General features: G+C 40.2%; 1 protein-coding gene across 4 annotated transcripts in view; it reads right to left on the reverse strand.

The window, feature by feature from the left end:
• LOC6035878 (coatomer subunit beta') overlaps positions 1–21,889 on the reverse strand; it is a 157,604-nt gene that overhangs the window by 16,584 nt on the left and 119,131 nt on the right. For 3 of the 4 annotated variants that reach the window (XM_038252521.1, XM_038252518.1, XM_038252519.1), the window contains exons 3-5: positions 20,359–20,585; positions 9,648–10,510; positions 1,343–1,476 (exon numbers count right to left, since the gene is read on the reverse strand). In XM_038252521.1, the coding sequence (XP_038108449.1) occupies positions 1,343–1,476; positions 9,648–10,510; positions 20,359–20,466 (1,105 nt within the window). In that variant the 5' untranslated portion in view covers positions 20,467–20,585. Of the gene's footprint in view, positions 1–1,342; positions 1,477–9,647; positions 10,511–11,482; positions 11,634–20,358; positions 20,586–21,889 lie in introns of those variants that run through there. The other variant, XM_038252522.1, reaches the window with a different exon arrangement.

The raw sequence follows: 21,889 nt of genomic DNA on the forward strand, positions 1-21,889 counted from the left end.
ACGGTCATAATTTTGGTGGAAAATGTTTAGTTTAGTTGTTATTACATGTAGAGAAAATATTGTGCATCGGTGGTCCCCTCGTCATTTTACGTTCAGACTAGTTACCGAATAAGTGCTGTATTTTGTATTCACGTCTTAGAAATGATGTTTTGCTTTAGCTTAAAAAAAATCATTTAAAAGAAAAAGAGCTGGCCGGTCAATTAATAATAAATGAGTACATGATTTAGTCAAAACAGAACATATTTTCAAGGTTATAACAAACGCCCTTTCCGCAACGATTAAGTACTATCACAACAGTTGTAGTAGCTAATTTACACAACCTCAAGAATATGATCTTACTTCCAGTCTATCATTATCGTATTGCACTTCCCACACGAGCTTCTCCCCACTTTAGCATATGTATCACAATTATAATAAACTTCTTTTTTGCCACCGGGGTAGTCGATCTTCCAACGCCATAACTGTAGTGGTCCCCCAGGAACAACGCGTCGTCCCCGTCGTTGTTTTGATTCGCATGGCCTGAGTTGCCCAACTAATAATATACCACCACCAGTGCCCAAAAGCCAGCCAGCACTCTTGTACACGACGACGTTGGGGCAGGTTTCGCTGCACAGCGTCCAGAAAGCGGAACCGAATAACACTTCTTGTAAGCGCAAAGATTAGAATCGCTTCTTTATATTCCATTATGCACACACATCAAGGGGAGGGGGTCGGTCTCTCCACCACACCGCGTATGCTAAAGACTTCGCCAAAAGGGGATAAAGCAAGGCAACGTGAGTGGCTAACGTGGAAGAGGTGACTTCTTTCGGGTGGCACGAGCTTTGGTGTGATTTGCGAACCGTGTCCAAGACCAATTTTTGGTTCACATCAACCAACTTTGTTCAAGATTTGTAACAACTCATGGGAATTATACAAAAAATGTTTCATATTCCCATTCGAACCCGACATTAATCTCGCTAATGACTCGTTGCATTCGATAAAAGATTGTTTGGCGACATCCACGTCAACCCTTGCGCCATAGACAGTCCGGAACTGCGGGACGAACAAAAATGACACATTTTGTTTCCGGTTGCATCCCAAATGAGCAGCCAGCAAAAGGTCGTCTGCCCCAAGTCTCTTTTAATCAACGTAAAAGCATACATCAGTGAGCTTTCCATTTACTTGTCTGATACTCTGCCTGTTGTTGGCGCTATCCGAGGAATAAGTATCATGGGAATTTTCCCTTTCCAAAACCCCTTCCAAAACTGAAAAAAATCCCCCCCTCAAAAAAACAATCCAAATGTTGTCCTTGCTCTCTACTGTAAATATGAATTGGTGAAGGGGGAAAGCGGATGACACTTACCTTCCGGCAGGGCCTTCAGGTTAACCTGCTGCATCTCCGAGTGGCGCGCCCACACGATTTTGCCCCCGTTGACGTCCATCGACATGGCCGGTTCCTCGCGGCCCACCTTGATGATGATCGAACCCTCGTCGTAGCTGCCAGGGAGGGGAGAAAGAGATAGAAAGGGAATTATTAGAGATTTTTAGATTCTTTTTATAAGTCAATCGTTTTTGATACGATTTCAATCATCACACAAGTTCAAAATAGTTTAAAAGTCGCCCGATGGTCGAAAAATCATTTCGAAGATTTACCCGTGATCTGATAACAAATTCGAAACAATTCTTTGTTCGAAGAAAACCAACCTAAATTTTCTTCTTGAAATAGAGTATGTTGATGAAAATGGCAACTTTGACTAGTGAAAAAACTAAAACAATCCTAAAAATTAAAGGGTCAAAAAAGGTTTTATAGAAAACCTATATGCTTGGGTATCAAAAGATCGGAAATTTTATGCCCTTTCCGATGCCACAATTGTGGACCGGTTCGGATGCCGGCGGATTTTCCGACGACGTAATTCCGGGTTGGTGCGAAATTCCAACGAAAATCTATTCTATCGATACAAAGACCCCCAAAACGGTGTTATACCCACTCCAAAATGTTTATTTAGCAATTCTATGGTATAGTAATATATCGACATTTAGTTAAATTAAAAGTTTGCAAAATTAAGTTTAGATAAGTTTTATATAGAATTTATACTAAGTAGTTAGTAAACTTTATATTCAATCCAAATTATTTTTTTAATCAGTCAAGGATGCCTATTTGGAGTTGGGATACTGGATTTATGGTGATTTGTCAACAAATAAATTTATTTATGTTAATTTTTCGAAAGGTGTACAACCTTTTTTTGCACCTTTTTTAATTTTTGTAACAGTATTTTTTATATAACTTTTTATAGAAATCATCTTTTCATGTGCTTTTTGTAGCAATGTTCGGCATGAGTTTCTGAACAAAACGTAGTACTAGGTTTCTGTCATACTTTAATTTGTTTACATGTTTCATCACAAAATGCGCATAGTGCCCAAGGGGTGTAAATACTTTTTGCCTTCCTCACCTCACTGAGGCAAGGCTATAAAATCACTCGAAAAATGAACTTCTTAAATTCACCTCTCAGATATACCTTCACGTATACCTATCGACTCAGAACCAAAATTTGAACAAATGTCTGTGGGGATGTGTGTAGACATGATTTATTTTCCACACGATTATCTCAGAACTGGCTGAACCGATTTTGGCCGGATCCGTCTTATTCTGTTCGTTTTGGGGTCCACTCAGACCCTATTAAATTTTATTCTGTTTAGTGAAGTACTTTTAAAGTTATGCCATGAAAAAGTTTTTTTGTAGCTGCTAAAAAGGGTGATTTTTGCCTAACTTCAAAGGCCGGGTCTTTTTGCTTACGCGCGAGAGTCGCGCAGCATGCATATCGCCCGGTTGCCTCATTGTTCAAGCAGTGTCTGCGTCTCTTCTGGAAAAAGTCTGTATTAATTATGTTGCTGAATACATCATTCTGTCTCGACAAAGATTTACACGAACTTTTTACTGACATATACAACTCATAAGACATTTTTTACTAAGACTTGGGGGACAGCATGCAATTCCGTCGTGCACCTAAAGTTGGCATATCAGCACTTTTAAATTCAATTACAGCCCCCCCCCCCTTTTAAACTCTGCCGTGTACAGGCTGTACCCGTACACGAACCTCAAGTTTAAACCGAACCTTGCACCTCGGGTACAAACCCCGTGCAGGCCGACGACGCAAAAAAGAGACAAAAATATTTCCCTCACGCTCCCTCTGCTGTAAAGTGGTGTTTCATTCTCCGCTGCAGTCACGCTACAGTGTTTGCCATAGAGAGAGTGAGAAGCAGTCATTTTTTCGTCTCTTTATACGCTCTTCGCTCGCACGGCGTTGTACCCGAGGTGTGCACCCCGTGTTTACACCGCGTGTAAACTTGAGTGCGCCGTGCGGGGAGAACTCGAACATGATGGCCTGGTGTGTTTGAGGTTCATCTGCACTGAAAACTTGTACGGCGTGTACGGTGTGCGCGCGTTTCGGGAAGACTGGTTAAAACAAATTGAAAATTGCTGTTCTGGTCAAAACAATAATTATAAAAAATTGAATAAAAAAAAATTAAATAAAAAAAAAATAATAAAAAAAATAAAACAAAATCTTAAATTAATTTGAAAATACAACCCAAAATACAACATGAATGTTAGGAAGGCACCAACCACCTTAAGGTGGATTAAGTAACGTTTTTTACATACTGTAACTGCCCCTGATCGCATAAATGTCCCAAATGCATTTTCATCGCTTTTGAGTTATTGATGCAGTTTTGTTCAAAATCGCGTGCTCTTTCAGAAAAGCCTATAACATCCAGTACTTTGTTCTAGAAATCAAGAGGAAATCCAGTTTTTTCGCGAAAACTTAAAACGTAGCCTTATGTATGGGACAAACTTCAAATCTGGAGTTTTTTTTTAAAAGGACCAATAAACCAAATTTTCATTTTTTGCTTTTTGGGTGTTTTTTAATACCTCTGACTCAAGGCGGTATCACTATTCTCAACGCGGCCTACAAAGTGCTGTCTCAGATCATTTTCTGTCGTCTGTCGGAGCGAGCAAAGGATTTCGTTGGGACGTACCAAGCCGGTTTTGTGGAGGGGAAATCGACGACGGACCAAATCTTTTTGCTACGCCAAATCCTCCAAAAGTGTCGCGAGTACCAGATCCCGACGCACCACCTATTCATCGATTTCAAAGCCGCGTAAGACTCGGTCGATCGCGAAGAGCTATGGAAGATCATGTACGAGAACGGCTTTCCCGGGAAGCTGATCAGACTGGTGAAATCGACGATGGACGGGGCGCGGTGCAGCGTGAAGATTTCGGGAGCGATGTCCGACCCGATCGAATCGCGCAAGGAACTGCGACAAGGCGACGGTATCTCCGGCCTCTGTTTCAACATTGGGCTTGAAGGTGTAATGAGGCGGGCGGGCTTCAACATGCGGGGCACGATTATCAACCGATCCAGCCAGTTCATCTGCTATGCCGACGACATGAACATTGTCGGCAGAACGTTCGAGGAGGTGGCCAGGCGGTACACCGAATTGAAGCGGGAAGCGGATAAGGTTGGATTGAAGGTGAACGTTGTGAAGACGAAGTATCTGCTGGCAGGAGGAACCGAGTCCCTTAGGACTCGCATAGGACCGAGCGTGACGATCGACGGCGACGAGTTCGAGGTTGTGGAGGAGTTTGTGTACCTCGGATCGTTGGTTACGTCGGACAACAACTGCAGCAGAGAAATTCGGAGGCGCATCATCACCGGTAGTCGTGCCTACTACGGACTCCACAAGACCTTACGGTCTGGTCACCTTTCCCGGCGTACAAAGTGTACCATGTACGAAACGCTGATAAGACCCGTCGTCCTCTACGGGCACGAGACGTGGACGATGCTCGAGGAGGACCTGCAAGCGCTTGAAGTTTTCGAGCGACGAGTGCTTAGGACGATCTTTGGCGGCGTGCGTGAGAACACTGTATGGAGGAGAAGGATGAACCACGAGCTGGCGCAACTCTACGGCAAGCCAAGTATTCGGAAGGTCGCCAAGGCTGGCCGAATCCGGTGGGCCGGACACGTCGCAAGAATGCCGGACGCGCTGGATGCGCGCCAACCGAACCAGACTATCAATCCGGTGAAGTTGGTGTTTAATTCGGAGCCGGCTGGAACGCGGCGGAGGGGGGCGCAACGTGCACGGTGGTTGAACCAAGTGGAGGAAGATCTGGAAAGTGTGGGAGTTCCGCAGCGGAATTGGAGAGTAGCAGCCCAGGACCGAGTCCAGTGGCAGCGCATCTGGAGACAGCTCATGACCCGGAGGTTGTACGAGCAGTAAAAGTAAAGTAAAGTAAGACTCAAGGCGGTTCTAAAAACACCCAAAAAGCAAAAACTGGAAATTTGGTTTATTGGACCTTTTCAAAAAAAAAAAAAACTCCAGAAATGCGTTTTTCTCAGCTTGCTGTTTTTGTATATGGGACATTTATGCGAACACGGGCAGTGTAGGGCGAATGTGGACCCCGGGACAGTTATGCGAATCACGTTTTTGTCAGTTGCAAATTTTCGAACATGACAAATATTATATGAATATAATACAATACTTAAAAATATGCTTGCATCTCTAAAAACTTTTTGAAGAACTCGAGCCAAACATTTCTTTCTCAAAATCGTCTAACGATAACGATAATGTTTATCGTTATCATCGGGACGATAATGATAATCAATTGTTATCGTTATTTCGATAAATCTGATGGACGGTAACTCATTTTTTTAAATTATTCTAAAATCGACTTAATTCAACCATATCATGTTAAATTTTTAATGCTTTCAATGAGAATATATTTTTCCGTTTCATTTCATATTATTAGGTTGTTTTAACAATTACATTGGTGCAGATGTTATCCTGAGCTGAGATATAGACTACCTTTCAACAGCTGATTTGTTCAAAATGGGGAGAGAGTTTACTGGTACTAAGGAGAACGAATTGGACAGAGAAGGAAAAAAATGCGAAATAGCTAATAAATGTGGGAAAGTTAGAGGAAAGGAGATTATATTTTTTTGAAAATGTAGTAAGTTTCAAAGTATAAATACTCAACATTGTTCAAAAAACACCGTATTTTTCTAAAGTACTCAATTTTTCATAATTTGCAATATGGGTACAAAACGAAGCGAAATTTTGTATGCTTTTCAACTTCATTCGAGTTTTTTTGTTAAAACTAAAAATTTCACAAAATCCCTTTTTTTCAAAGATACTTAAATTTTAAAAATGTGCAATATGGATATCAATCGAAGCGAAATTTGGTATGCCTTTTCACCTTATTAACGTTGTTTTTTTTTGGAAAATACTAAAATTTTAACAAAATCCCGTTTTTTTCGAAAATACTCAAATTATTAAAACTTGCAGTATGGGTATCTAACGAAGCGAAATTTTGTATGCTATTTCACCTCATAGATATTTTTTTTGAAAATATAAAAACTTTCACAAAATACCGTATGTTTTGAAAATACTCAAATTTGAAATATGGATATCAACCGAAGCGAAATTTTGTATTTTCACATCATTAGAGTTTTTTAAGCATGAGCATGAGCATGATAGACCACCCATGGTTGTCCTTCTCTGTTGCTGAACAGAACCGTAATATCCTTTCAGCACTACTTATCATAGGCTTCGATTATCAAGTGGTATTTCCCTTATCAACAGCATGTATGAATGCGCTGAAAAGATAAAAAACTATGATTGCCAAAACAAGATCAGTTGCGAATAGGTAACAGTCATTGGCCACCAACGGCGCCCGCCATGTCAGTTTGTAGATCTCGGTTTTAAGGGACGGGAATGTTAGTTAGAGCAGGTTGCTACTAGGGCAGCTGATTTACTCTGTGCTTACACCCCACGAGCGCCAGGAACCTGAAAACTTGTTAGTAGGATAGAGTGTTTGGTCAGGATTCATCATAGAAGACCGCAAAAATCCATCTCACAATCCTGATTTGTTTTTTTCTTATTTTTTCATTTTTTTTGCTTTTTTCACTTTGCACACAAACACAACCATAATTGAATAATTTCCCCCAACCAACGCGTCCCTTCACTCAGCATTCATTCAGGCACAATCCTGATTTTTTTCTTCACTTTGCACATAAACAACCATCCAGTGCAAGACTGGTGGAACATAATCGGAACACAAACAGCGACACAAAAGAGACGAAAATTATCACGAAAAAACAGGACTGCGCGTCCTCAGAAGCACTGCACTTATCTTTCACATCATTAGAGTTTTTTAAATACAAAAATTTTCACAAAATACAGTTTTTTTTTCGAAAATACTAAAATTTTCAAAATTTGCAATATGGGTATCAAACCAAGCAAAAATTGTATGCTTTTTCACATTTACGTTTTTTTTTGAATACTTGAATGCTCATTATGGGTCCTTTCATTTTGTTTTAAATAATGAAAAATTCAGTGGTTATTTTGGTAATTGTGTGATAGAATGGTGTAGAAAAGTTATATTAAACATAACAATTCTGAAATGTTCTTTTTATGACACAAAAAGTTTTTTTACTACAAAAACTAACGAAAAAGGAAAAGGCACAAGGTGTGTGATTTGGGGTAAACATTACTATGTGTCATTTCGTATTTATTTTTTATTTTTCAATTGGTTTGCTATCAATCGGATTATCGGAGGGTAGGTAGGGAGTGTACTAATGAATATTATAGTAGGACAATCCCGAATGTTAACACTTTGGTTTTGTTTTTAACTCATCAGGCCAATTTTATTTCAAACCCAAAAATCCAAAATGCTTAAAATTATTTATTTATTTTTGAAAACTTGTAGAATTGATTTGTAATTATTGCAAATACATTGTATAAGTCTCTTTAGGAGGCAAAAAAAATAGAAAAATATATAAATTGATATAACAAGTGTTTTAAAATGCATTTTACACCAGTTCGGTAGTTTAACAATCATTAGCTTTCAAAATATGTAAGATCTGATGAAAAAAAGCAGCTAAAAAACGTTTTACGGTACTGAACATAAAAAAAGATAGATTTTTGACACAAACATGCTAATAATGATTCTAAACACAGGAGAATGCATTTTAAATTGGTATCAGTTGATTGCAATTAAATTTCCATTGAAAATTCGACCATTTTTGAAAAAATATTACGTTTGTCCCTTGATTTTTCGGGCCGAATTTGAAGGGGAAGTGACAAAAACTTTGAATAAAATTGGCACCAGCCTAATTTATAAAGCATTTTATGATACTTTTTGCTGCCAGATTTTCAAAAAATCAAATCAAATTATTCGCTCTACAGCATTGCCTTGGCGTTCTCGATTGCGAGATTCCTACTCGAAACTAGGTGTCCGAAGGCTTGATTGTTGAGGCAATTGCAAACCTCTTTTTACACCTTAGCTTCCATCCACACCGGGATTCGAACTGACGACCTTTGGATTGTTAGTCCAACTGCCTACCAGCGACTCCACCAGGACAGGACCCAGGGAGACGACTCCTACACCTGGACTGAGCTAACGACCTAACCTTTTTTTTAGGTTAGTCCGGGGCCAACATTTACTTCCCGTCCGACGGAAGGCGTGATCAGACAAATCTCGTCTCGAAATTTGCCACCGGGACCTTCTGGGATCGAACCCAGGCCGACTGGGTGAGAGGCAATCACGCTTACCCCTACACCACGGTCCCGGTCCAGATTTTGTAAGCTTGAAAATGACAGGAAAAATAAGTTAAATAAGTTCAAAAGCCGAGAAATTTTCAGCACTTTTCCTTTGAAAACTTAGTAAACGGACTGCTAGTTGCTTAGATAAGGCCGCCTTTAGTTTAAATTTTGAGAAGAACGACTTTTTGCATTGCATTGCAGTAATTGATTCGATTTTCAATCTTAAATAATAAACTTTTTTGAAAAAAATCTGTACTTTGCAGTTCTCTAGGACTTCATATTTCTATATTTCCAAATAATGTAGCCATTTTGTATCATATATTTCTTCATACAAGTCTTCATACAAATTTGGGGGCTGTCCATAGAAAAGTGTTATGAAAAATTGGAAAATCTGTATCTCGAGAATGGATTTTCTAATCGATTTGGTGTTAAAAATTTGATTCATTTTTTGATATGTTTTTTTTAAGTATCAATAAAGCACAATATAACCAAAAAATCAATTTTAGATTTAAAATTGAATTCTAAATCAAAGATGACTTTTGTACAATTTTGATCAAGTTTTTGTTTTTGAGTTAAAGCCATTTTTAGGCTAAATTTTTCAACAAGATTTTCGATTTTCGAATGCTTACAGAAAACTTTCATATGGACAGCCCCCAAATTTGTATGGAGGCTTGTACGAAGAAATGAATAAAGCAAAATGGCTTACATGGACATAAGGAAACGATGGAAAAAGTTTCGAACGATCTACAAGATATTCTATATGCGAAATTCTAGAGATTTGCCTAAATCTTAATTCTAATATTGACCACCAGATTGAGCTAGTTGCTAGCGAATTTTATCTTTTTTGATGGTTGACGGATTTCGGTAACAATGATTTACGTCATTTTGTCTGTGGTTTTAGTATGTTTTAAATTTGGAAGATTTTTGATAAAATAAGTTTGGAACAAAATTGTTGCAATGATTGAACAGTTTTGTAAAGCAACTTACTTCCATCAATTCGAAGAGCGATTTAAAATCAACTTTGCAGACAACAGTAAAACAAATCAGTAAAAATAGTCCAGTCTACTCACCCTAACGCGACGTTGTTCGTGCCCCGCATGCCGGCGATCGCCCACACCCGTTCGAAACCGTAATTCAGCGACGTCTCCAGCCGGTACGTCCCCGAGTGCCAGATCCGGATCGTGCCGTCCTCCGACCCGGTCAGCACGATCGGCAGCTCCGGGTGGAACGAAACCGCCGACACGTTCTGGGCGTGCCCTTCCAGCGTTTGGACGCACGTTTTGTTCTGATAGTCCCAGATTTTGACGAGCCGATCGTCCGCACCGGAAATCAGGTACGGTTTGTCCCCACCGTGGTAGTAATCCACGCAGTTGACGCCCTTTTCGTGTCCCTCGAGGGTGAAGTTGGCCACGTTTGAACCCAGTTGCCACACTTTGACCGTCCGGTCCAGCGAGGCACTGGCGAATGTGTTGTTGTCCTTGGGGTTGAACACGATCTGCATGACGTAGTGGGTGTGTCCCTCGAAGACCCGCTGCATCGACCACATCTTCTCCCAGTTCCACAGCTTGATCAGCATGTCGTCGCTGCTGGTCAGGATGAGCGGCTGTGTCGGGTGGACCGCTATCGCGCGGACATAGTCCGTGTGGGCCTCGAAGGCGTGCACCTTCTCGAGCGTGTTGTAGTTGAACACGCGCACCTGCATGTCGTCCGACCCGGTGATGATCCAGTTCTTGCGGGCGACGAAGCGCGCGCACCGCACCGGAATGTCACAAACCTCAAAGTCCTTGACCAGCTGCTGGTTTTCGTAGTTCATGACGTGGACGTGGCCGTTGTAGAGCGCGCACAGCATCCATGGTTCCGTCGGGTGCAGGTCCACCGACTTGACGCGGTCCGAGCGGGACGTGAGCCGCCTCTTGATGTCCAGTCGGAGTGGCTGCGTGGTTTGGTTAAAGGGGGCATGTTTAATATAGACATTTATGGAAATAAATTTGTTATGCGGATTTTTTGGTGGTTTTGAGCGGTATTTTGTAAATTTGTTTGACATGTTTGACTGTTGTCCCTAAAGCGGTTCCCTTGTCATAACAAAACACTTGTTTAATAAATTAATGAATCAGAGTTCTTCAAATGAATGGCCAAACAAACATTTGATTCAGAATAGACCAATAATTATTCATCGCAACATCCCGTCGGTAAACGATTTTTGCCACCAATCTTGCGCAGAAAGCCGTCGGACATCGGCAAAAATGCAAAATAGTAAAAATGTATCTCAGGTGTAACGATTTGCGAAATTTCTAAAATTTAAAACAGATTTTCACTTAAATTTGATTATTTTCTTTTTTCTCAATAGTCACCAAACAAAAATTGGTCCTCGTTTTACACGCCCTTTTCTCTCGAAAACCGAAAACCCCCCTCCGAGAGTCAGCTGGTTCCTTCCGACTGGAAAAATTCCGCCCGGAATCGCCTTCCACTTGGCTTATCACCGCCGTCAACATCATCATTATTCAGCTCGTCGCCGTTGCCGCCGCCACCCCCGACACTTCTTCACCCGGTTCCAACTCAGGGAGGGGAGCCCACTTCTTCCAACCAATGTTCCGGCAGTTTTCTTCTCTCCTTTTTGATTGATTTCGCAGATTTTGATTTTTGAACCTTGAGGCACTTTTTCTGAAAACTTGAGCTACACCAAATGTGCCCAACGCGAATCATCCACCTTCTGGAACCGTTTTCTCTCCCCCCCGCAGCACACAAATCGGCCTTCAGCGGCCACCAAACTTCCAGCAGGGCAAATCAGCCACGAAAAAAAAAGTAAGAATGAACCAGCCAAATTTCGTCACCACTTTTCACCGCACAAAACACCGGCCCAAGCCGGAACTCCGGCCGCAATCGGTTCCCCCCGCGCCAAACTAACCATTTTGGTATGATTTCTGCCGTTTCACAAACTATTTTCCGATAAAACCGAGCCCCGAATTCCGTACCGACATGAAGCAAACCGAAAATCGCGAAAGACGTGGCTAAAATGATGATTCCACTGGGCGAGCTGTCAAACCGTGGCGTCACAGACAAGTGGGTGGGAATCTGTGAATGTTTTATTTTCGAAAATTAATTTTCTACTTTCATTGATGCAATTTTTGTGAGAACCGCGTGCACAAAACAAATTTTAAGAGTAATAACGAATAAACTGTTTCAATCAACTGTCAAATTTGCTTAAATTAACTTTGTAAAATCAATAAATTCAGTAAAGATTTTGATAAATAAACCAACAATTAAAAAATCCAATTGTCTGTGCTGTTGTGGTGGTGCGCTGGAGCCGAATGCGCGCTGGTGTGCGTGTGTTGTGCTGTCAAACGCGCGAGAGGGGAAGAAAGAGCGCGAATGACATCCAGGAGGCGCTGCTGACGGCGAAGAGAAGATCTTTTTTTTGTGTGGTGGAGGAGAGAAGAGAATCCGTGCATGCGCGCGCGTGAAAAAAGATACGCTTCAAAGGACCACGTGGAGGTTTGAGGTGGGATCTTGAAGTTTTTTGTTTGTTGAAATATTTAATTATTTTTTGATAACCAACCGATCTAGGGTATTTTTCGAAAAACTTTTTAAAAAAAGTATCAATGAAGTGATTAACTGCAGAATGAACTTTTACAATAATTTGATATTTTTGTCGTTATTTTATGGTGAAAACTTGATTTTTTAAACACTTTATGCCTCAAGATGCCAAATAAAAATAATTCAACAAGAGTCTTAGTTGGCGATGAAAATTAGGCCGACAAAATTTAATTGAGGTTTAACTCTTATTTTTGGGAACATTATCTTTTAAAATCTAGTTGAAATTCTCGACTTAAATAGAATTTGATTGTTTCCACAAAGCTTGCCTACACTAAAAAACACATTTTGCAACATTTTTTTTTTTTAAAGCCGACTGTTTTGAGAGGCAATCACATCTGCAACTTTATCACCGACTCCCGACAAATGGGACATAGTGAGACAACGAAAAAACTGCTATTCAGACGATAATTTAGTGTCATTTTCTTAAATTTTTAATGAGAATTGGAAATCAAAAAAAAAAAACTGGGGGAGTAGACTATGGCAAACAAACAAACTCGTACTTTTTTGTGTTTGACAGTTTGCCAAACTCAAAAACTTGTTTTCGACAAACTCGCAAAAAAATGTATGAAAGCTGACGTTTCTGCAAACAAATGTTGGCGAACAAACAACGGCAACAAACTGACAAACTGTCAAAATGTGCGAGTTTGTGCCGTAGTATAATATCTCCTTTACAGCAGATTTTTGCATTTATTTTTTCCAGCATCTTTAGTATGAAGAAAAACAATAATTATTTAAGTAAAACAAAATAAAATTTTAGATATAAAAATTACCCTTATTTCAATTTCCACCAGCCTTTCTGCGCTCTGCAAATAAAAATTAAGATCATTTTTTTAAAATTATAACAAAAGCAAATTCTAATTATGTTTTTAATATTTTATCAATCATGAGCAGAAAGGAAAATTTAAAAAGATGATAAGGTTTAACAAAAATCCTTTTTTACACATGTTCTTTAAAGTTTTTATAGAAGAGATTCAAATTTCTAATAGTTATTTCAACCCTTGTTTTAACCCTTACTTTGAGCGTATTTTTAAGAACGTTATATTTTCTAATCAAATCCAATAGAGTTTGCATTTGGTCAAAACAAAATAAATTTTAACAATATAGTCGATTATAAAAAAATGTCCGCACTCTGTTAATAAATCTAGGGTTGGCTTGTGACATGGTTCTTTGTAATGACAATAATATTTGATTCACTACAAGGTTTTCAGATTGAAATTTAAACAAATACCTTTATTTTGTTTCATATTCAGTTTAAATGTTGCCGAAACATGCAATTTTTCCTGATTTTTTTTGTTTTTTTAACTGCTTATTTTCATGAATGTTCAAGATTGTATGACAAAAGGTCGAATAATCAAAAGGAACTTGCCATTTTTGAAAACGTCTAAATAACAAATTAAAAGAACATTGAAAAAGTAAGTTTTAGACGGACAGAGATAAAATTACAAAAACAGTTCAGATTTGAATGAAATTTCCACAAAGCATGTTTTTGAACTTTTCAAAGAACTGCTCATATTTGAACACATGGAAAACTCACAATTTTTTTTTTATTTAAATAAAGAAAAATATATTTCAAAAAATGTAATCAAACATGTCTTAGGGAAAAACATCTCATAAAACTATATTTGAAAAAGGGAATAACTAACCAACATTTTACTGAAACAAAAATAAATCATTTGAAAGAATATTGAAATCGACGGCAACATTTCAAAAAGCATCATGTACATTTTGAAACTTTCTGGGTTATTGCATATTCCCAAAGCACTCCTAATTGATTACCTCTCCACCAAAATGAGCAAAAGTTACTTCAGTAAGGTCTGTTTAATAATGATTTTAAATAAATTAACATAAACAAAATTTCTGGCATCAGCAGTCCCTGTTTAAATAGCCCTGTCAGCCTGTGAAATAAAAGACTACATCTGGAGTTTTTTTTTGGAAAAGGTCCAATAAACCAAATTTTCAGTTTTTGCTTCTTGGGTGTTTTTGAAACCGCCTTGAGTCAGGGGTATTAAAAAACACCCAAAAAGTAAATACTGAAAATTTGGTTTGTTGGACCTTTTTTTTTAAAAAAAAACTCCAGACATGAACCTTGCGACGAGAAAAAAGCATCATGAAAAAGACGCCATGTACGTTTGCCAACGAAACTTGCAAAAGGCGCCATGTGCATTCGGTGAAGAAAAACGAATCATAACAAAGCGCTCCCTCCAAATGACAGCAGCAGGGTGATATAGACGTTTGTGATTTCAAAAGAAGTTATGTTTGTTTTTCTTAAATATAATGACGGCAATAATGTTTTATTGGAAATTGATGGTCAAGTATCAATAAAAACAACGTTTTTCATCGTTTGTTATCATTAGAACATCTTCTTTTGGTTTTATATTAAAATGGGATTGAAAAATAATGCTCAACATTCAAATGCGTTTTCTCAAAGCGCATGGTTTGTTCATGAAGCTTTTTGAAATGTTAGCGTCGAAATATCACTAAACCAAGATAAAATCATCAGGCTATTTCAGGAATCTTTGTCTATCAAAGACACAAACCTTTTTAGAAAATGAAAGGTAATACAGTCATCCCACATATTCGGAACACCCACAAATTCGGAACACTTTTATGATAGTTTGTCAATAGCATGCCAAAAGTATCTTTTCTGTCGATCTTACTATTTTTAGAACCTTCATTTGGACATTATCTTGCTATTTCACTAGTAAAAGTAGTACTTTTTGAACAAAAAACTTCATTCCAAGACTATTTTGTCCAGAGCAGCAAAACACTGCCTCCAAATGGCCTGTTTCATAATTGTGGAATGTTATTGTGCCTCCCACAATTGTGGAACACCTGAATTTAACTGATATTTTCACAAAAAAAGTTATTAAATCATGTATAAAACATCACTAAGCTTGAGTTTCATTGGTTTCAGTGTGTAAAGTCATTATTTGATAACTAATATGTACTCCTGGAGAGATCCAAAGTTTGTTTACATTCGTAAGAAAAAAGTGTTCCGAATTTGTGGATTTCAAGGGTCAAAGTAATTCTTCAAAAACTTCATATAAAAGTTAAAATTTGCAGGTGTTCGATACAGCATTCAAAAGATCGCAAGAAAAGCTTTCAAATGAAGGTAAAAGCGAGTCATTAAGTTCAATTATCGATTTTCTATGATTTTTTGAACATTGGACGATCTGGAAACCGTTCCGAATATGTGGGATGACTGTACCTATTTGTGAGAAAAAAAGTTCTAGAAAATGCATGAAAAAAGCAAAAGCTTTATTGAAAAACTGGTTTATTTTGGTAATATTTAAGTTTTCCTATTTTTGTTCCTCTTCCAAATTTCTTGAATTTAAGTAAATATTCATTCAATACCCAACAGAAACATAATGCCAGTGCAAACAACTGCTATTGATCAGCACAATGCAACATTGTCAACCTCTGAACACGAAGTGCATCTCCGTTACAAACTTTTGCAACAATCGCACAAAATTCACCTTTTCGCCTTGGAGTGGCTTTTCACGGCAAACAGTAACAACAAAACGGTTTCCACTCGTACCGGCAAAAGTGTTACCTTTTGCCGGATGCTCCATGGCTACCCAAAAGTGCGGGTTGGGGACTTGTACGACAAACGGCGGAGGTCACACCCCAAGACGATGGGGAACGAAAAACGGGAAAATATTCTACCCATTCTAACGAGCTGTTTAATTGGAAAAGTTCCACCCATTATTATGGCATCAACCAGTCGTCGTCGTCGTCGTCGTCTGACTTTTCTTTTTTCATTCCCCATTTGCTTGCAGGTTACTCGGGGCAACCCCGGAGAACATCCTTGTAGCCAGTAATAAATTTTGCACGGCGTGACATTAAATTTTCTCGCTCTTTAATTAGCTTTCCGCTTGGAATTGAAGTTGCAAAACGATTAATCTAATCGTTATGCGGAATTTCGAGGACTTTTGCTGCTGCTGCAGCAACCGACGACGGCGGCGGCCATTATGGCAACGCGCGATGACAGTTGTTGGGGTGATGTGCGTACACTCTCGTTGAAAATCACTCACGATGTGCTTGAATACTTGGATCTTGGAAGAAGTTCATATTTTGATCTCTGTTTGTAAACAAAGGAAACACAACATGTTTATAGCATGACCGCCATAATGGCTGCACTTGCTGACATCTATGACAGTTGAAGGTGCGACAAGCGTTTCGAAATCAATTTCCTCATCCCGATTCTTGACGCAATCGACCTCTCTCTCCTCCAATAAAAGTATCATATTTCACGAAAGAAAACAACAACAAAACTTTTTATGGCAGGTTTCAACTTCTGGCAAACAAAACAAAAAAAAAATAACTGTCTGCCAGTTTTATGTTATCCCAACCCTTCGGGAGAGAACCGTTCAAGAACGATACAAAAAAGATTCCCCGTAAGTCATGTCAAAGTTTTTGACCGCCCCTCCGGACACACTGTGGGTTCTGTCTGGGGGAACAAGTTTTGGCAACATTCAAAAACTTGGAAATATGTTCCTCGCAAGGATGTGCACATGACGTTCGGTCTGTCCAACTTTAAAACACACGAAAAGATAAAAGAAGATTTTTGAACTCGTACGGAAGTGTGTGTGCATCTGACAGATAATCCGCCATTGTTTCACCTCCCCCATTCAGTCCCTCTTCCGTTATGTTTTGTAACAATCCGGAATTATTCGGAAAGAAGGTAAGTACGGCACGTGGCGACGATCGACACTTCCCCCACGTGGCGACCGACGTGTTCTAAATTGTTGCAATCATTAGCCGACGGCAGTTCCCCTTAATCAAAAGAAGGGGCTTCCCGTTTCACCTTAATGTGGGAAAAAAGCGTTTGATACCGAAACCCCGATAGCGAGCTTGCTTTAATTGGTTTCCCCTGAATTTAGGGGCCAAAACAAACCGTTTGTGGGCGAGAGTCGGCTAATTGAATCGTAGGATTCCTCGGAATGTGGCTTTTGCGATGGTGAAGAGGTTAGAAATGGGGGAAATGACCGGCGGCACTGCCTGCTGTCAGAAAAATGCAATCGAGCGCAGATCAAAGGATGCGCTGGCTAGGAATGTTGGCTACAGTTTTAATTGTTGTACCAACTCTCGATACTCAGCAGGGATTGGCAATACTGCAAACTTCTTTTCGAATTGTGACAGCTGTCATTAACGTCAGTGATGCCACTTTTACGAATCTTTAATGGCCTATCTACAATCACTTAACTTAGAAAATTTAACTTAGCTTAGGAGTTTGAATCAATGGAAATGAATCTGATCTTCTACAATGAAAAGGAATAAAATTAGAAACTTGACGTACGGTTTGGAAAACCGCAAAATCTACGGTAAGTTGACGTTTCCATATCAAAGGTAAACAAACAACTGCATAGCAACGTATATCAGCCCAGCAAATTTTCTAAGTTGATTGTGGATGACGGCCGTAAGTTGTGTACATTTTCTAAGTTTTACTTTACTTAACTATTCTAAGCTAAGTGATTGTAGATAGGCCATAACTTTCATCTGGAACATCATTCTATGGTTAGCAAAATGACCATCCAAATAACTTGGGTCTTCCCATCCCCTTTGAAACCAGAAGAGATTCCTCCGGTTGCTCACTTTCAGTCGGAAAATCTCAAGAATTTCGTCCACATACGCACACGGAGTTGTCAGCAGCAACCGACAAACAACTCATCTCCACAGAGAGGAAATTCCAGACTTTCACGCATTACTGTCTGTCATACCCGTGCGTGTGTGATGGAAGAAATGTACAGTGACATATGGATGCGGTTGCCAGCTTATCGGGGTTGCCATGGCAGACGTGATGAAGAGATAAGCCCACTCGAGGAATGACAGCTTCATAGATGCTGGGCAGAAGATCTTTGGTCAAGATTAGAATCGTATGCATTTTGAGCAGCATTTCATGAGAGTTAAGAAAAATGATCAGAATTTATTTTTTCTGAATTTGTCAACTCACAGCGATGCCAGTTTTTCACCAGTTTGATGTGGTTTTGACACGCCTAATTTTATAGCTACAATACCTGTCAAAAAAGGTAAATATTATGATTAGATTTCTTAACCGAATTCCACTTATTGCCCCTAAAAAACAATTTCTAGAGCTAAACTTTGCTCAAATCATGCATCACGCGCGATTTGATCTTACAACTTAATCTCTCAGCGGGGAACCCGCTAAAAGCATGATTTTATGTGGTATCAAATTCTTCCACTGTTTGCTAACCGTTTTGTTTTGATTGCCATCGCAGCGGGAGGCGATTGATTCGTTTTTGTTGACTGCTCCTTCGCTACTGAATGGGCCTTACTTTTTTCATTAAGGTTTGAAGAATTAGTGTCTGTCCAGTTTGACGAAAAATTGGTTTATTTAAATTTTTGGATTCAACGATTCAAGAAATCATGAACTTCTATTTATGAACTCGTGAATAATTGGATTCACGATTTGGTGGTAAGGTGAAACTATAATTATTGAAATATATTTTAATATTTTTATTTTTGTATTTTTTTGTCAAACTAATGAGGTTCAACTGTAGCAATGTTATTATCAAAACAGTGTTGCCAAATTGCCGAAAAATACACACTCAATCAGAAATAATGAAATATTCTCCCGATAAAAGAACAAAAACACAAAAAATCATCGAAAAGAGCAGTCGCACCATCAAAAAGGTGACATTTTACCGCTCTTATCGCGACTTGACGATCGTTTTCAAATTAAACCATGTACTTATCACGGCCTAGCCATCTTTCCGGCCTGTCTTCAGGTCTACGTCGTCGTCGTAAATCATATTAGGGAAAATTGATACAAGCGAATGTCGCTCAATTTCGGCAACTCCCGACTACCGGCAAGCTCGGATGCTGCGCTCTTACCGAGATTAGATCAATGCCATTATTAGATTTCCCGTTGTTCTGGTTTTTATCACCCAGTTCCCACCCCTTGCCGATTTTCCCTCCCAAAAACCAGACACCGTATTAGAGTGTTTATTTTGATCGCTTTCCCTTGGTACTTCCAGCAGCACCGAAAATCAAGAGGGGGAAAACTTCCCCCTTCTGGCCGTGCCGTCACAAGTACGAAATGTCACACCGAACGGACAAATTCACTGTCACCATTAATGAATTCAAATGGGAAAATAAACGATTGCGATAGGAGTTTGGAGCCAGAACATGATTATTTTGTAGGTTAACCCTACTTTTGATGGGGAAGGTGAAGTGTGGAGGAGCCACCTGGCGGATGAAACACGTACCCTCGCTTTGACAGCTAACTCAACTTTGGGTTTGGAAATCACCTGTGGCACTCTCGTTTGGGGTTGAATTACGCCCCTGCCCTCTGTTTTGGTTTGAGGGGAAAATCAAAAGACCGACCGAGAGATTGCCGAAATTGAAACTGTAAAGCGAGACAAAGGCAAAACAAAAGGACAAACGGTAATGTGATAACTTTTCAGCAATAAAAACAAATGAATTTAATTTACGGGGCGCTCGCAGGGCTCGGCGACGCACCTAACCTCAAACGTGTGCGGCCGGGGATCCCATTTGGGAGAGAAACTCCTCCAATTACTCACGTACATGTCTCTTCCAACACAAAACACAAGAGTTCCTCTTGGAGCCGGGAACTCAACCCACGCGGCGTCTGTGGTTTTGTGGCCCGACCGGCTTTTGCAGCACAGGAGACTTGAATCCTTTTACCCGAAGGTGTGTTCCGGGACCACCTTTGAATGTCACATGTTTTCTAAAGATCGTTTACCGCAACCCACACCTCCTCCCTGCAGAATTTGCGGTATTCCGAGATAGACTAGATAATGGGTTGTGTGTAACGAATACCGGCGGCGGCGACGGCATCCGCAGAACCGGAAAGATGGTGTGAAGCGCAGTTTTGCTTGATGTTTGCCGTTCCGGGGTGCCACCCCGTGGAACCGTTTACACACCTCTTGAGCGGGTTGAGTTGCTTTGAAGTGCGGACGATTAGATGGGAACGGAAGACCTGGCAGCACTGCTGTCAAAAGAATTCTAGTTCAGTGGATGATTTAGAAAAAAAGTTTATAGCTGTCAAAGGGTTCGTTTTAATCCCGCTCGTGGCGCCAGTGATGCCCGATTTCAGTTCAATGGACGCTGAAGGAACAAATATATTAATTGTCAAGAGTTCCATTAATTCGCATAAATCACACCGCTCAGCCGCACCATAAATCCAACTGTTTGGCAACTTACCAGATTCATAATGTCCACCTCATCGAGCTGCTTCCGTAGTCTTTCTTCCCGCTGGAGTGCGGCTTCCTTCTGGTGGTGCCGGCGCTGTTTGTTCCTCAAGTGTCCCATGTTCCGGTCCGGTTAGCGTCCGACTTGCTTACTCACTTCTCACCCGTCCACAGCAAGGAATTCCTGGGGTGCGCCCGCGTTTACTTGGCTAGTGGCCGTCCCAGCATTCGAGCGACTTCCTGTAAGTAAAGAGAGACCAAAGGAAAAAGAAATCCGGAATGAGTGTTCAAGTTATTCGCCCATTTTCGCCAGCTTGGGGACAATTTCATGAATATTTTTTTGCTTCTTTGCACTCTCCCCTTCAAACCCTAGACCTTCAGTAAGATGTTTAAGGAAAAACGACTTCCGGCTTCAACGCCGAAGAGAGTGGGCTGTCATCTTTAAGGAAATCAATAAATTTTCCCAAACGACTACGTGTTGATTCTGGCGCGCCCGGGTACGTTTTTAACCCTCTAATGTAAGTCCGGACTCGCGAAAAATTGGCACAACACAAAGGGCCCCTCGGAAAAATGCAAATGCGCCCCTTTCCCAAAAACGTCAAACCGAATGAGAATGGTGCATTAAACCAACAGTTGTGAACAATGGCGAAAGAAATAATTCTTTCACTGCTGAAATTATGCAACCTTTCAGATTTGCCCTAAAATTCGCATAAATCTTTCCCATGACAGTGCTTCGGGCAAGTTTAAAAAAATAATAGTTTGCCATTTTCCCTTAAAGACTTAACCTAACTTCCCCTCAAGCCCATCCGCTGAACGGAAACTGACAGCGCAATGTTTACAATAATCGAAATTTGTTCAAATTTCAACCCCGTCGGTAAAATTTCCATTTCCAGCCCCGGCAACGAACCGTCGGAACGGCGCAGGACCAACGCAAAACCGTTCCGCTTCATGTCCGGCAAAATCGATACCGGCGGAACTGAACCGACAAAGGGTGGTGGGGGTGGGGGAGGAACCACTCTCGTCATCACTGCCGTCGGATCAGTCAAGATTCAAGAGCACCACCGGGACGATGTGTGTTTGTGTGCAAATTGGAATCCATGTAAAACAATTTGGGTTCAGTGGAAGGCGAAACAAGGTGGATGTTGGAATGGAGGAAAATGAAACGGTTTTATGGCAGGCGCCATTATGGCAAACGTACTTGTCACATTTTTGTAAAGTTGATTGTTTAAACAAGTCTAAAACAGCTATAAACATTTGAGGAGATGCGAGCCGGTTTACATTGCAAACGCCGTAAACATATTTCAGATTTTATGTGCAACTATTTTGCATAATGGAGATAAACCCGGGAGCGCCATCAAATGTAACTGTTGACGACCGAGCTCGTCGAAACCAAGAGGCTCCCGAAACTAGTGCTGTGCCCATTTTTGCTTTATTTTATGGACCACCATCAAGTCTCCCACTCATCCGGCGCGTAGTCACGGTTGTTATCAGGGAACGGAGAGAACGGAAAGTGGAGCTGCAGGGCTGGCATGAATCTGAACCCT

The sequence above is a fragment of the Culex quinquefasciatus genome, chromosome 2 (genome assembly GCF_015732765.1).
Source record: "Culex quinquefasciatus strain JHB chromosome 2, VPISU_Cqui_1.0_pri_paternal, whole genome shotgun sequence".
Taxonomy (NCBI): Eukaryota; Metazoa; Arthropoda; class Insecta; order Diptera; family Culicidae; genus Culex; species Culex quinquefasciatus.